We start from the raw sequence: 16,024 nt of genomic DNA, 5'->3' as shown, positions 1-16,024 counted from the left end.
AGGTTGGATAAGCAGAGACCAAAAATATACCTTGGAGACTTATTTTCATAGGTATTTTAGACACTCTCATCTGTGATTTTTTTTTCCAGCTTTGCATAAACTTTCCAAAGCACTAGTAGATCAGTAAACCTCAGAAGTAAGATTGTTCTTGATATTCTTTGTAGGGAAATATCCATTATGTATTCCCTTCTGCTCTCACTGAGTATGATTTTTAGAAAGTACCCAAAAACTGGATTACAGAGCATTTGTTTTTCTCTGAAACTATCCCAAGAGGTAGACACACTTTTCAGGTTTTTGTAGGATGAAATTGATACTGCATATACAGCTGCCTTGAAGTCTGTGTAAAAATGCAAATTAAAAACAACAACGACAAACCACAACCCAACTGTAAGTAGCAGAATGGATTTAAATAAGCAAAAGGAAGTTTAGCAGTTGACTGGGGAGTAATAAACGTTGGCTGTAGCATCAAAACATGATAAGGTTCCAAATGTAAGTGGGGCAATTATAAATATGGCATTGCTTTGAGTGTTCAGAAAGACCCTAAAAATAGTCAGCTGTGCAGCCAGGGTGCTAACTTTGTGGGTTTTATTTCTTTATATTAAAAAAAAAAAAAAAAGCTTTGAGTTACACGCTCTAAAGTAAAAACTAGATGAGTGAGGACTCTGCAGAACAGACTACTTATCATTGTTAAAATATTTAAAACAGACATAATACATCTTGCTCTAATGTACCTGCGCCAGAGAGAATTAATCATACAGCTTATTTTTAAGGTGCTTTTTAAAATTATTTTTTAATTTCAGTGCTTTGCAGCTTAATCCTAGCATTTTTTCTGGCATTTTTTATAGACTAAGTTTTGCATTGTTATGTGGAACCCTTTGGTGTACAGACTTTTGAGGGCTGTCTGGATCAGAGTAACTCTGGTTGGAAGGGATGTTAAGAGGTCTTAGTCTTAATTTTCTGTTCAAAGCAGGGGCAGTGCTGAGTTCAGATGAGGTTGCTTACTGCTTTATCCAGTTGGCTCTTAAAAATTGTTATCAGTGGAGATTAAGCAATCTTTCTGTGCAATCTGTTCCAAAGTTCACCTCATAATGATTTTTTTTTTGCTTGCGTCCAGTTAGAACATCATCTGTTTCAGTCTGAGTAGTGTCTCTCCTTCTTTTGCTGCACACCTCCATTAAGAGTCTGGCTTTGTGTTCTTTGCAATCTCCTTTTAGGTGTTGGAAGGCTGCTCTTAGGTCTCTCTCTGCTCAGCCTTCTCTTCTCCTGGCTGAGTAAACCACAGTGTACTCCATGTGCTCATCCAGGTCTGCTCTCCTGAAGTCAAGGCTTTGTACTCTTTTCCTTGCCTTCCTCACACCTTGCAGGAACTTGAACACCACTATTATACCTATAGCTAACGCTTCTATTTGATTGTCATAACCCCAAACAGTCTTTCCTGATTTGTGAGCAGTGTATCCAGTGGTGTATCACTGTAACCTGCCCATCTAGCACCTGCGTTAAGAAGTTACCTTCCAGAAACCTCCTAGACAGTTTGCACCCCTCTGTGTTGCCTTTACACAAGAAGTTGGAAGTCAACATTCCCCTTAAGCTGTAGGTCCTATAATTTAGAGATGGACTTCAGTTTTTGCTTTTTCTTCAGTTCTCTTGAGTTCCTTTGGTTCTGAAGTGATTTTTTTTCACTTCTGGTTTCTTCCTGTTAGTTTCTGTTGGGTAAATAAGACTAGGTTTCCCCTTAATAGTGTCTGCATAGAGCAGTAACATTGTAGAAGTGTTTTGGCCTCAAATTGTTGTAAGCAGATATTGTTTGTTTAAGTTGACTTCTCTGTAACTCAGCAGAGAAATTAACTGTTCACTTCAGTTATTGCATTCAGTTGCTAAGTGTGGACATCAGCTAATGAAATATCAGTTCCTTTGCCAGTGTTTCTGGCTGCTCTTGGTGTGGTAGACAAAACCCCCGAACAAGTATTAGTTTTACAACAAATGGGGAAATACGACCTGTAATTTTTTAGTGTCTAACTTTGACATCTGTGCTTTGTTTAAATAGCTTGACCATGATTTGAAGCACGCCCACGAACTGCGCCAGGCTGCTTTCAAGCTGTATGCTTCCCTTGGAGCAAATGATGAAGATATTCGAAAAAAGGTGAGTTCATGAAAATGTTAGCATCCAAGCAAAGACATAGCTGAAGGAGCATGCAAGAATGTATATTTTGCCCTTTCTGCCCTTTTTTCTTCGTTTTAGAATCATAGAATCATAGAATTGTTAGAGTTGGAAAAGACCTCAAAGATCATCTGGTCCAATCATCTTCCTGGCACCAATATTACCCAGTAAACCAGATCCCTAAGTACCACGTCCAACATTTCCTTAAACACCCCCAGGGACAGTGACTCCACCACCTCCCTGGGCAACCCGTTCTAATCCCTGACTGCTCTTTTTGAGAAGAAATTTCTCTTTATTTCCAACTTGAACCTCCCCTGGTGCAACTTGAGGTGATTCCCTCTAGTCCTATTGCTAATTATTTGCAAGAAGAGGCCAAGTATAAGTTTAAATGCCAAGGCTTGCTTTCTGTTATGTTAATACAAACTTTTACATTGCACTTTCCTGGCATGGGGTTTGAAGAGAATTAATATTTTTCAGTAACAAAATAGAGTGAAGTTTATTTATGCAGTCTCTTCACAGTGGTGAACTAGATTTTGAAAATAAACTCTTCAGCATGTTGTGGTCCTTGCTATTCAGAATAGAATAGGGACCTACAAATTTCATCAATCCAATTGCATAAGCTATGCAGGGATATAGTTGTGGCATATGAGTATTTTAACATTTCTAAAACCTATGTTTTGAGGGGAAAAAAATACACCTCTGTTATGGATCCTATTATAAAACAAAGATTTGCTCTGAAAAACAAACATAAATTCTGGAAAGTGTAATCATATTGTGATACAAAGTCACATTTTTTTCCATGATTCTGAAGCGACCAAGGCCTTTGTGCTGTTGAAATAAAGTAGTTGGTGTGAAGGAGAACGAACTCTACTCAACACGGGAAAGACTGGAAGATAGGAGCGCTCATTTACTTAAGAATTAACATGCGGAAAGTGGAGGGAAATTAAGCAACGAATGATGAAAAGTAGCATTTTTTTTTTTTTTGAAATGATGTGTTGTTGCAATGTCAAACAAATGGTAGGTACAAGAGGCAGGAGAATTTTCTCAGTGTTTGCTGGCTAAAGGGGAAAAACAGAAGGAAGAAGGATATGGACAGGTAGGAGGTGGAAAAACGTTATTTAAAAGATGACAAGCCAGGAGATCTGTCAGTGGGGAATGATTCAGGATCTCCAGAACTCAAACCCAGAGATTTCTTTTGTTGCAGGATTAACTTCTTTAGCTAATAGCAAGGATCCCATCCTTTATGTATCACAGCATTGTTTTTAACAGATGGTGGATGTGTAAAGACACAACTGATTTATTACGGAAGAGCCATCTTTCACCCTGGTATATTAACTTCATTTTATCCTAGTCTTCAGCGCTTGTGTTGGCCCTGTCTAAATATGGAGGATGTATGACTATCTCTCTCTTCCAGACCATTCCAAAACATGTCTCTAATCTGTAGTTTGTATATATTACGTGCATTCACACATGCTGTCTTCTATTTTAATATGACATTAAAAGTAATGTGCATATATAGCCCTCTTTTTTTTCTTGAGGATTAATAAAGTCATTTTGAAAGCAATAGTGGAACAAGTAGTATAGACATCTACTAAATTGTATGCAGATGCACACTTTGTTCCACTTAATAAAGGACTGTGAAGTGTCTTACTGTTTTAAGCTATGGTTTTTGTATGTGATATTTTAAATATTGCAAGCAAACAAAAAACAACAACTCATAAATGTTCATACTGTTTTATTCATATAACATTGATTTCTTTTTGCTCCAGATCATTGAGACTGAAAATATGATGGACCGTATAGTTAATGGCTTATCTGAATCCAGTATCAAGGTGCGATTAGCTGCAGTCAGGTAGGGTGCTTTTCTGATTCACACAAACAATTTTGTCCTGTCAAAGTCTGATGCTCCATTTGCTAGAACTTCTGCTAATTTTTCAAAAGCTAAAGTTAGTCTGAAATCTTTTCTATTGTTGGAAAACTTATTAGGGGAAAAATACTCTGGACTAGTATGGTATTTTCTTTTTGCTGTTTACAGGCTAGTAATCACCAAATTCTGACTGTATCCTAATGTGCAGAAGCAATGTATTTATATGTGTAGAAGCATCTGTATAACTCTGTGTGTGTGTGTCCATATACTTTTTTCACAACAAAGGTTTCTTTTTCTGTTATAGATGTTTGCACAGTTTGTCCCGTTCTGTACAGCAGCTCAGGACAAGTTTTCAGGATCATGCTGTATGGAAACCTTTAATGAAGGTAAGTAAAGTCAAGTTGCAACCACTCAAGTGTTCTGTTCAGTTAAAGTAGTAACATGGAGGATGTGGTGTCTGTTCAGTTTGAATGTCTTTCTGTAGAATTGTAATAAAAATTAACTAGAAGTCAAATTCCCTGACCTTCGAAGAGCCATAAATCAACAAAAAGCCAAGCAGTAGCGAAGAGTGCTGTAGTCCATGCTTGGCTCTCTTTTTTTTATTTTTTTATTTTTTGAGTCAGTAAAGCTAAATTATTGCTAGTGTTTAGTCACATAGGACACTAGATCTATATCCCCTTTGGTTTCGGGCTCAGACTTGGTCTATAAGTGCTACAAGAGAATTTAGATCTACTTTTTTCCCCAAAGTTCTGTACCTTCTAGATCTCATTGCAGATACTAAAACCAAAGCCAAAGAGCTCAGCAAGGCTTTTAAAACTAATTTTATAGAATGCAATTACCCATAAGATTGAAATGGATCAAAGCGCTTAAAGTATATACCATCGCATTAAGTTGAATAAGCACCGTATGGATCTGCACTACTAGCATCAAAGCATCTCCTAATGTGTAGAATATCAAAGTGCTGCATAATTACAGGTATTCCATTTCAAAATGATGCCTTCCTTATCCTACTAGTTAACAGAGATTCTCCACTCTCCCCTTCGTGACTACAGGTTTTACAGAATGCTCCAAATGAAATGCTGGTAGTAGCATCTTCCACGCTATGCAATCTTCTTCTAGAATTCTCTCCAAGCAAAGAGGTAAGTATTTGTCTGTTACCTCCTATTATTTCTGGATAAAAGCTATGTTATACAGTGGCTCAATAAGCATAAGGGCATCTTTATTGTTAGCAAATGCTTGTAAAGCATTATAGAGTTGTAATATTAGGCATACTGTAATCACTGATAGCTTGTTAGAAAACACATCTGAATAGTTAAATGTAGTCTCTAAAGGAAAAAAAAGTAGACAATTTTTGACTTCTAGTTGTGAAACGTGATTATCTTAAAAATAAACAACACAAAACTCATGAGCAACAAGAAAACAAACTTCAATTGGTGATATGATCCACTGTCTTAGAGAATTACTACTGTGATCTTGAAAAATGTAATTGTGATCTCAGAAAATGTAATTGCTCAAGGAAGGCCCTGTTTTTAGAGAGCAGCCTCAAACTGAAAGCTGTTGGGGAAAACATTTGCATATGTGACTGTGGCAGATACATAGATGGTATCACAGCAGTATGTGTGTGTGTACATGTATATAGATGCACATGAGAATAAGGCCATGTTGACATGAATTTTTCATAGAAACCTACATTTTAATGCATATGAATTTAGGGCATGGCTTGGCCAGTTCATCAGAGTGAACTGAACATTTTGTAAACTAAAGAATAATAAATAAAATAAATACAAGAAAGTCTTGCTTATATTTAGTTTTATATGTATGTCTAATTATTCTAAGTAGTGTTTTAATTGTTTTCTCCCCACCTGTTCATTTTAGCCTATTTTAGAATCAGGAGCCATAGAACTTCTATGTAGTTTAACACAGAGTGAAAATCTTGCCTTGCGAGTGAACGGCATTTGGGCTTTAATGGTAAGTAAAACACTGTTGAAATAGTTCTTGGAATTGCATTTCTTAAAAAGGTTGTTAATGTGACCTAAAGAACTTTTGAGTTGTTGCTAAAAATAATATAAGTGAAATCTGGCTTGTCTTTCCACCTAACGAAAGAATGAAAACAATATCAGTCTGGAGTACTTCATCAGTTAGTGATAAAATAAAACCCTTCAATTCTCATACCACTTTGGTTGCTGTGATCAGTCAGGGAAACAGTCGAGCAGTGTCAGTAGTGTGCCAAAGACAAATAAATGCGGCTAATAACCAGGTCAACACAGTCAGTTGTAAGAGCGCATGGAAATTTAATGCACTGCATAACTATAAAGTCACTCATATGAGGACTTTATAGTTCTTCATAAGTTAAAACATTTTCAGGATTAGTTTAAAAAAGGATATGCTTGCAGTTAATAGTCTACTAAGAGTGAAAAACCCAAGCTTAAGGTAAAAAAAAAAAAGGCAAAATTTCTGTCTCTTTCAGAATATGGCGTTTCAAGCAGAACAGAAGATCAAATCAGACATCTTACGAGGTCTGAGTACAGAGCAGTTATTCCAGTTACTTTCTGATTCTGATGTAAATGTTCTGATGAAAACTTTGGGACTGCTCAGGAATCTTCTTTCTACTCGCCCAGTAAGTAGAGCTGGAAACAGACTTTCTGACTGTTTGTACAGATGATATAAATTAACTCCTACTCTTTCTGGTAAAACAAAGATTTTGGCTGAGAATACAAGTTATGTTTCTGTTTGATTGCTATTTGATATATTGCTAAAACAGGCCTCTGCTTTGCATTTATCCAAGTATCTCTAAACAAACGTACAAACCAGTGTCAGAAAAAGTTTGAAAGAATTCTATACATTCACTGGAACTGGGTAATTATTAATTACAGAGCTAGACAGTTACATTTAATGATCAATTCCGTTGCATTCAACTTTCAGCAAAAACATTTTGCTGGAAGTGTAAATGCCTTTCTGTGAAACTTGCCCAGAACAACAATAAGAGGGTTGCACTTGTGAATCTAAGTGTGGAGAGGTACTTATATTAAGAAGACCTGTGTTTCTTCTTTCTTGATACCTGAAATATGGCTTTTCTTACCCAAGTACATGGAGAGTACTGGCTTTTTGAATTTGACTGCAGGATCGTGCACTTAAAAAATACATACATTCATTTTACACACTGAAATAAAATAGTTTGGAAATGTAAGCCCATGAATTGTTTTTGATGGGAAGAAAGAGATATTTGTGGGGGAAAAGATATAATCCCCTGTAAAGAAAAAAGGGAAAACATGCAGCAAACATTTGACAATGCAAGGTTTTTGTGTGTGTGTGGGGGGGAAACTGTGAAGCCTCCACTGTGCGTTTATTGCATACTGTTTCTACCACAAAAAGATCACTGCAAAAAATCTGATATTTGTATTCAGTGAGTCTCAGTAAACTTCATAGAAAATTTGCTCTGTCTTAATGTGAAAATTTTAATGTGAAATGAACAACCAGTCATTCATTAAATTGACCCTGAGCTCTGACAACAGTCTAGTTATCACGTTCGGTGTTCCTCAGCAGAAACTGTCCTAGCTTCACCTGCTGTCTGTAGCACACTTCAGAGCCAAAATCAACCATTATCATTCTATAACAAAAATTTCATCCAGAATAACTTATCTGGCAGCTTTTGAATCAAGTTTCATTACTAGCAATTTTAAGAAGTCCTACAAGAATCCCTATCTTTAAGAAATTCCATCTTTAAAAATTGTAGTGTATGTTATGTGGTGGTAATCTCTGGTGGCTGTTTGCTGTTGCTCCTGAGTTTTGTTGCGAGTTCATCCTGTAGATTTACTTTTTTCTATTCACGTTTTTCTATTATTCCTCATGACTTATTATATTCTAGTATAGGCGTTTATAGTTCCTAATAAAATGACCCTTTATCTGTAAGTCTGTAACCTTGAACCAGTTTTCCTAGACTACAAGTAATTTATGTGCCTTATCTTTCTGAATCCTTTAAGATATTTTAAATGTGGATATCATACCTGTACCTATGCAATGTTTCAGTAAGTGTAGCAAAAGTTCCAAATGATTTAAACAAACAAACCCAACAACAACAAAACAAAAACAACTTTCTTTCCTTCTTTGAGATCCTCCTATTATAAGAGGGGGAGAGAAGGTGGTTCTTTCTGACTGCAACATCATACCGAGAGCTTGTGTCCCGCAGGATTTAGTCTGGGAAAAATGGGAAAACAGTGTTTTTCCTACAGGTTTCAGTGAAATCAGAACCAAGGCCTGTATCAGGCCTTCTGAAACAAGACAAGGCTTCAAATGAAGAGAAGTATTACAAAGTTTTCCTGTTGTGGTAGACTTTTGGGTTTGGGAGACCTCACGAGAAGCTAGGATTTTTGTGCAGTTTTTGCTACTCTTTAAGTAATTCAAGTAGGAATGCTACTTCTTTGTCTGGAAAGTTACGCTGACTGTGTTTTATCATTGCTTTGGCAGCACATAGACCATATAATGAGCACTCATGGGAAGCAGATCATGCAAGCAGTCACCCTTATTCTGGAAGGGGAGCACAATATAGAAGTCAAAGAGCAGGTATCTTTTTTTGTTTCATGTTGTCATGGCAGAATACAATTTAAGAAACACCTAGAAATGCTTTGTGTTCCCAACATGTCGTTTTTGTTTGGGATTATGAAGTGCTGAGAGCATTTTACTGACATCTCTCAGTTTAAAAACTTTAGTACCTACAAGAACATTCCTCTTCAGAGCATGTTACAAACATGTTTGAGTTCCAGAATGTTTTTTTTAAATTTGACAACCGGGGAACACTATATATGAAAGCAAAAGAATTAAATCTAAGGCAGTAGCATGGCAGCTAGGGGACGGGAGGAAGAAAGGAAGAGAGTAAATCCTTCATTTCCCACTGAGGAAGGCTTCATGGTTCTTTGCTTCTACAGCAGCCGTTGGAACAGTCAATAATAGCGTCGTTGCTTGCCTTGCTGGCAGCAGTGTGTGTTCTGCTGGGAGATGTGGTATCCCAGCTGTGCTGGGTGCCTGGGGGAGCCAGCAGTGATTGGAGGAGAGGAGGCAGCAGCAAGGAAAACAAGCACGTTGCTGTAGCCCAGGAAAAGGTGGGGAGGGGCACTCTCTGAAAAATTACAGCTTTAAGAAAAGCAACGTGCAAGAGGAAAGGGAGATGGCCAGTAGGGTAAAGCATCCCGGGTTTTATTATGGCAGCGCAAGGGGGCCAGGGACACTTGCTGTGGGGATGCTACACCAAAAGTAAGAGGATAGATGGACAGAATTGTGCTGATTAACAGTTATGAAAGACAAGATGGAAACGGGGCTCTCTCGAAAAGTCTTTCGGGGCATGTGGTGATGAATACTGGGGGCAGCAAGAAGCTATGGGAGATTCCAGAGGATTGCTTTGTCTTAGGATGGGTATTGGTAGCAAACAGCATGGCAAATAGCTGTAAAAACATAGCTAAATCCAGACAGTCTAAATTTCTGCTCAGTAAAGAATGGGCTGAAGGTAGAGGTCTTTGGCCTGATCATTCTCCAGTGCTCTCCCATAGTCATCCCTGCACATCCAGAAAACATGGCTGAGTTATTCCACAGCTCTCTGGGGAAGAATTTGCAGGGTATCTCCCTGTGTCTCCTGAGAACCAGGAAAGCTGCCTCTGCAGGTCTTAATGTGATATGCATGTAGTGCCAATGTGGGCTTAGTTGCTTCAAGGTTATTTTGTAGGATTGCTTCTGTGATTTGCAAGAAATAACCAGATGCATTAGTAGTTTACTTGTGTTACCTCTGCAGGTAAGATGTGTGGCTAGACTTGGAGGGGGTGGTATTATTACTCTACTGGATCCGCAGATAGACCTCTGTTTTTCCCTTTCCTGACCTGAAGAATTGGACGGATGCTTTTTTTTCCTAATTCTGATACAGAATAGACTGCTTTACTTTCCAGTGTATCTTATCTTTTCTATACACTGCATATTTCCCTGACAGACTTAAAATTTTACTAATTTAAATGAATTAATGAATGCGGCTTTTTATTTTCAAATGGCAATGACTTGTTTTTTGCCAGGGCTGTTCAGCCTCAGCTGTTAATTTTTTGGCATTGGCCCCAAATGTAAGCAAGCTGGAAACTTCAGATTAAAGATATTAAAACTAATTAAATGAATTGTTTGTTACAAGTTCAAAGCTGTCAGGAAAACTGTATAAATCATGAAATGTGATCTGCAGCCAAATAACTTACCAGTTTTTCTTTTTGGTTTCAGACATTATGTATACTTGCCAATATAGCAGATGGAACAACAGCAAAAGAACTGATCATGACCAATGACGACATCCTGCAGAAAATCAAATACTACATGGTATGGGGGAATTTCTCTTAAAGGTTTTATGTTGGTCTTTTGCCAGAATGAAAGATGGCACTTTACCATGTATTCATGTAAATTCTTATCCAGTATCATGCACTTAACGTTCATGTACCCAATTGTGTTTTAGAAACCATGGCGTACAGCTCTATATGGCAGAGTGATACTGAAAGTCTGATTAAAAGGAAAATCCAGTAGTTATTTCTCATAAGAATGTTTCAGTGACTTAAGCAATATCTTTAACAACTTTGCATTGAAAATGTTAAATGATCTTGAAAAAGGGGCATCTTGTAGACCTCTTAATAAGTATTTGGAAGGAATTGACTGAAAGCTACTGAAGTGCTGAAGGAAGTTATAGATAAGAATTTTATCCCAACTTCACTACCTAATTTATTACAGAATGAATGTCAAAATGTAAATGTGAGAAATTCTAAATTTGAGTACTATTTTTTCTATATTTAGAGTCATTCAAATGCTAAACTTCAGCTTGCTGCCATGTTCTGTATATCTAATCTCATATGGAATGAAGAAGAAGGTAAGAAAGCCTCATTACTAATACATAGACAAGTTACTACCCTGATCAAAAGGCTAATGTAACATACTACTCAGTACTTGCAGTGCACAGCACAAAGGGAGATGTCATTATAGGTATAATATGGAAGAAGTGAGTGAGGTCAGGAGGACGTTGAGGAAAATCACAGAACCACAGATTCTGTGCAAGTCGGTGTAAATTGTAGATTCCGTGTAAAATGTAGAGAGCTGTTCTGGGGCAGGAAGGGGAGCCACAGGAAGAGCGTGTCAATAAAGAGGAGCCTGATGAGAGTCAGCAGTGGGAGGCTTCCATCTGCAGCACTTTCGTAAAACCTGAAAACAATTGGAGTGAAAGAGAAGCCTAGTGAGAGAGCTTCCAAGTCTAAGGAGGCAGTGGAAAGTTATCGTTGGAGGGAGCAGGTTCACTGGAGAGGATAAATGGTAACTGATTAGAAAGGGGACATGTTGGAAAGGAATTTCCCCCAGCACGGATGACTTAATGGGTTGGGCAGTGAGAGTCTGAAACCAGTAGAAGGACTTGTGGGTGAAACTGGAAGGAATGGAGAAGGCATTCAGTAAGAAGAGCCATGGCCTGGAACAATGGAAAGTAACCAGGAGGTAGCTGAAGGATGCTTCTGCACAAAAAAATGTGATTTTGTTGTGAGGAGTGGAGAGGGCAAATGGAGGCCTTCGTGTGGAACTGGAAGGAATGGCAGAGGAAGGGTGGGTGGGAGTTTGTGTGCTTTGAGAAATGGAGCCAGGAGGACGACTTTGTTAGATGGATGACTTACTGATGATTTACAGATGATTGACCATGCTGCTCTTCAACAAAGAAATCGGTGTCTCTAGGGTATTTTTTTCCTACTCCTATTCCACATCTCTCAGGTGACAGAACTTTATTCAGCATATGACACTTACTTATGCTCCTGGTGGTTTTCTGCTTGCAGGCATTGCACAGTGCTACAACTCAGACTCAGAAACATACCTCCAGTTAAGTGTTCTCTGCATCCAAATCTGAGAGATGAGAGTAAAGAAGCTTGACTTCATTTGCTTGCTTTAGGATCAAATGTGTTCAGGCTTTTGCCTTCAAAAATTTATTCTCTTTACACTCATGCACGTTAAAATACAAAAAAGAAACTAGAGCTCTCTTTTGAAGTAGCCACAGCTGGGGGAGTTTTTCATTCCTGTGTTTTAGCTGAACTGTGTTCCATAGCCCCTCCTTAGGCTGTTTTCAGTTGCCACTCCTTTCTTCTGTTCTGCATACATTATTTTCCGTGGTATTCCCAACAATGTGATTTATTGTTGTAGGTTCACAAGAGCGCCAAGATAAACTACGAGACATGGGAATAGTAGATATTCTACATAAATTGAGTCAGTCATCAGATCCAAATCTGTGTGACAAGTAAGTATAAAAAAAAAATAATCCAGAAACAAGATTAGATGGAAATCTTTGTTTTTAATTACGTTATCTTCTTCTGGGTTGCTGAGTTGGATTGGATCTTGGAAAGGCCAGTCAGAGGCATGATAGCATGGTTGGGAGGTGTTGGGTAAAAGGAACAGCAAAACACTTCAGGGTGTAGTAGACACTGAATTAGCTGAAATACTGATGAAACTGCAACCATAGATTTTTGGGAGGTATTCTTAAAAAAATTTGTGCAATGTTAGGTCACGTCTATTGCAATCCTACGCTGACTGCTGCTTTCCTACTTCTCACCTCCGTTCTATGTTTTTAGTAGGGACAGTCTGACTAACTTGCCTCTAATGTGTTCTGAGTTACTGATTGTAGCATTGGATTTCTCAGCTAAAGGACCTGTTTTTCATGGTGCATCTGTATTACAGAAGAATTGCTTTTTACCAACTGAAGGGAGATTTTTTTATGTTTAAAAAAGTCTGTTGATAACAAGGTTCAATATGCTTCTTAATTCCCACCATACTGGCCAGTTGCTAAGAGTATGCTGAACATCTAATATTCTTGATGAGATCATCTTATTCTTCGGCGTGGGCTGTAACCAAGAATCCACCCTGCACCTAACATTTCTGCACCAGAAACTAGATTCTTCCAAACTGAAGGAACCAGCTGCTTGGCTTCCTTTCACCTCACTAATTCATCCTCCCTCTTACTGGCATAACTCATAGTTTTGGACAGAAAGTTGTTGACGATAAAGCCGAACCCCAACGTTTAACAGGTTGTTCTTCTCTTGCAGGGCGAAGACAGCACTCCAGCAGTATCTTGCATGATCAAAGACTAATTGAATCTATGGACACCCCTCATGTCTACTTAAGGAATAGCAGGAGATATTCCTGACTCCTTATATTTGCACAAGTCACCTTGGGCTGCATTTTTCTCAGGTGCAGGGAGCTGCTTTGCAGAAACAGTTTAAATGATCAGGTCTCCAGTGCACTTGAGAATTTTTTTTGAGGTAGTTTCTTTACTCAGAGGACTCTTGGGGGGTTGTTTTGTTCTTTTGGTTTTTTTTCCTGAGCTACCTGGACTTTCGAATAGAACAATCAGTCGTCATTTTCCTTTTGGGCCTACAATTTTCTGCTTTTGCTGCAGCCTGCGTGTGTGTGGGTGTGTTTGAGTGTGTGCGTGTGCTTGGATGAATGTGCGTGGGTGTGATACCTCAATTTTGTTTTTTCCTTTTTTGTGTGAAAATCTTTTTCTACAGGTTTTCAAGGGTTGACCATTGTTTGCTGTACGAATACTTCAGTGAATTATATACAGTTTGAATGAAATGTTATTTAAAAAAAAACTGTTGTATCCCATAAAGTTTATTTTGAATTTTGAACAGATGAATGTTTTTAAGTAAAATATATGCATTTCTGAACTTCAGCTTAACTTAAATTATACTTCCGTTCTAAAGAGGAAAATAGAGGGAGACAGTAGACCCCAAATTATAAGCAGCACGTTCTGTACTGACAAGATCCCAGAGTTAGCATTTTGCTGTCATACAAGGTCACTTGGTACTGATAACATACTCAAATCAACGGAATGGGTCAGCTGGATTGTTTTAGGTTCCTGTACATTTTTTAGAAGGCTCATACTTTAGAGTTAGCATGACTGACTTTTTTGGAAAGGAACAGGTTGCTGCAATATCAGCATGCATAAGCTATTGCTTTAGAAGCTAAGAATTTGCTCGGATAATTGCTGGAGGGTTAGCTTATTTCACTGGTGATAAGTATTTGCTGATCACTGATATCAATAGAGTGAGCAGCATCTTGCAAAAGCTACACTTTCAAGAGACCAGAAGAAGCTGGCAAGCAGTGATTAAGGGATTGCTTTTGTTTTGCATCCTTTGCCTCCAGACATAGTTAAGTGACTTACAAATTATTTCCATTAACAGGTGCATTAAGTTGGGGAAAGGAATGGAAAAAATACTATTTTTTTCTTTTTACTCAGTCACATTGCTATAAATTTTGTGTATATATGCAGATATACACACTTGCATGGATTTGGATACCTGGATTATAAGCAAGGGGATTTTACTACATTCAGAAGCTAGATTGTCCATAAGTTGCTGAAATTGTGCCTGTAAGTGTGGAGAAAAATTGTGAGTACAAACGAAGAAGACAGTGTAAGGTTAGGCTGGAACGCAAGACCCAGTGGCGGCAGGAGTCAAATAAGCATAGAAAGAAATGAGAGCAACAAGGAGCTCTCCTCCTTGCAGTTTCAGGGTTCTTGCTTTCTCCCCGTGTCTACTTCTGATTTCAGTTTAGACTATAGTTTTAATAGTCATAATCTCCAAACACTATATTTATGTAGCACTAACAGGCACGCTAAAGATTGCAGCCTATGTCTTAAACCAAATCTTTCTCGTGTTACACTGAGCTTCAGGAAGGCTGCAGCAAGAAGAGAGGTCTGTAACTTTGCTAACCAATTTTGATAAGTATCTTAATCTTTAATCCTAATCGGAAGGTCAACTTGTGATAGCCTTACTTTTTTTCCAAGGTAACTACTTGTGTCAGAAAACGTGACCACAGTTTGGCCTGGAATTTGAATGTGCTATGTATCAGATAACTTACCACATGATTGCAGAGGAGATATATACATTTCATGTAATTTCTTCAACTCCTGAAAGACAAATAAAAGCAAGCACCTGACACTTTTTCCCCAGGCATTGCAGTAAGTGACTGGCAGTTTTTTAATGTCCTTCTGCAAATTTTTTGTGATGGACTTTGGGGGCTGAACAAAAAGAAAAGTGAAAATATGTGAGAACTTGATAAATATCAGTACCTCAGAAGTGAAGTCTTATTTATAAAAATCAATCACATCTTTTTGCTTGAACTCGAAGAAAGTTCTGAGGCAGGTATTACAAATGTAAAACTTCAGTGTGCATCTGGCTTCTAAATTCACACTCCTGCTATGTACATTTAGGAACTCAAGTTCTTACATATCTCTTTTTCCCCTCCTCCTCCATTCACGTTTCTAAAAACAAATCTAAGTTTGATGCTATAAAACTTCGGTGCCTAAAAGTGTTCAGAAAAAAAGGTGAGTAAAGTATCTATGTACATCTTTGAGGTTGTTTCCTAAAATTCTACCAGAAAAGCTTAAAAAAAAAAAAAAGTAAAAATAATAAAAATGCTCAGACAATCTCGTTGCTGCATGAGAACAGTTGACATTTTCCACAGGTGTGAAGTTGATAGGACAAACTGTTGGATGAGAACATTTTTACATTCAGTTAAGCTTTGTGAATAATTTTTGATGTTGCTATAGGTATGTACAAAAAGAAGAAAATGAATACTGTAAATAAAAAGAACTTTACCAGAACACCTAGGTTTTTCTGAACTTCATGGAAAAATCTGAGCTTTCTGTGCCATCTTCTCCACAGCCTCGTAGTTGCTAGCCTGAGACTTACAATGGGAGCAAACTTGTTGGCCAGATGTTTACCTGCTTTGTTTGGGCGGCGTTGTTTGTGAGTTACAGAGTTGCTTGCATCACCAAAACAAGTAGAGCTTGTCTGAACAGGATACACATCCTCAGATTTCTGGCACCCTTGTGCCATCTCTCTTCTAGAAAACCAGTTGTAATCAATTTTGACAAGTATGTTCAATCTTTGTTCAGAGGGTCCAGTGATGATGTTCAATCTGTGAACGTGTGTCAAAAAGCACAGTTTTGCATGGAGTTT

At 37.9% G+C, this 16,024-nt stretch overlaps 1 protein-coding gene across 8 annotated transcripts in view; it reads left to right on the top strand.

Annotated features, from left to right (window-relative positions):
- The window catches only part of ARMC8 (armadillo repeat containing 8), a 62,934-nt gene extending 47,268 nt beyond the window's left edge, over window positions 1-15,666 (top strand). For all 8 annotated transcript variants that reach the window (XM_080604146.1, XM_080604148.1, XM_080604143.1 and 5 more), the window contains 11 exons: window positions 2,045-2,140; window positions 3,928-4,010; window positions 4,330-4,411; window positions 5,078-5,164; window positions 5,901-5,993; window positions 6,493-6,642; window positions 8,490-8,585; window positions 10,269-10,364; window positions 10,830-10,902; window positions 12,207-12,300; window positions 13,103-15,666. In XM_080604146.1, coding sequence (XP_080460272.1) covers window positions 2,045-2,140; window positions 3,928-4,010; window positions 4,330-4,411; window positions 5,078-5,164; window positions 5,901-5,993; window positions 6,493-6,642; window positions 8,490-8,585; window positions 10,269-10,364; window positions 10,830-10,902; window positions 12,207-12,300; window positions 13,103-13,136 — 984 coding nt within the window. In that variant the 3' untranslated portion in view covers window positions 13,137-15,666. The remainder of the gene's footprint in view (window positions 1-2,044; window positions 2,141-3,927; window positions 4,011-4,329; window positions 4,412-5,077; window positions 5,165-5,900; window positions 5,994-6,492; window positions 6,643-8,489; window positions 8,586-10,268; window positions 10,365-10,829; window positions 10,903-12,206; window positions 12,301-13,102) is intronic.
- The last annotated feature ends 358 nt before the right edge of the window (window positions 15,667-16,024 follow it).

The sequence above is a fragment of the Anser brachyrhynchus genome (genome assembly GCF_964034855.1).
Source record: "Anser brachyrhynchus genome assembly, chromosome: 9".
In the NCBI taxonomy this organism is placed as follows: domain Eukaryota; kingdom Metazoa; phylum Chordata; class Aves; order Anseriformes; family Anatidae; genus Anser; species Anser brachyrhynchus.
Note: the sequence above shows the minus strand (reverse complement) of the source record. Positions and strands in the feature narration are given on the sequence as shown.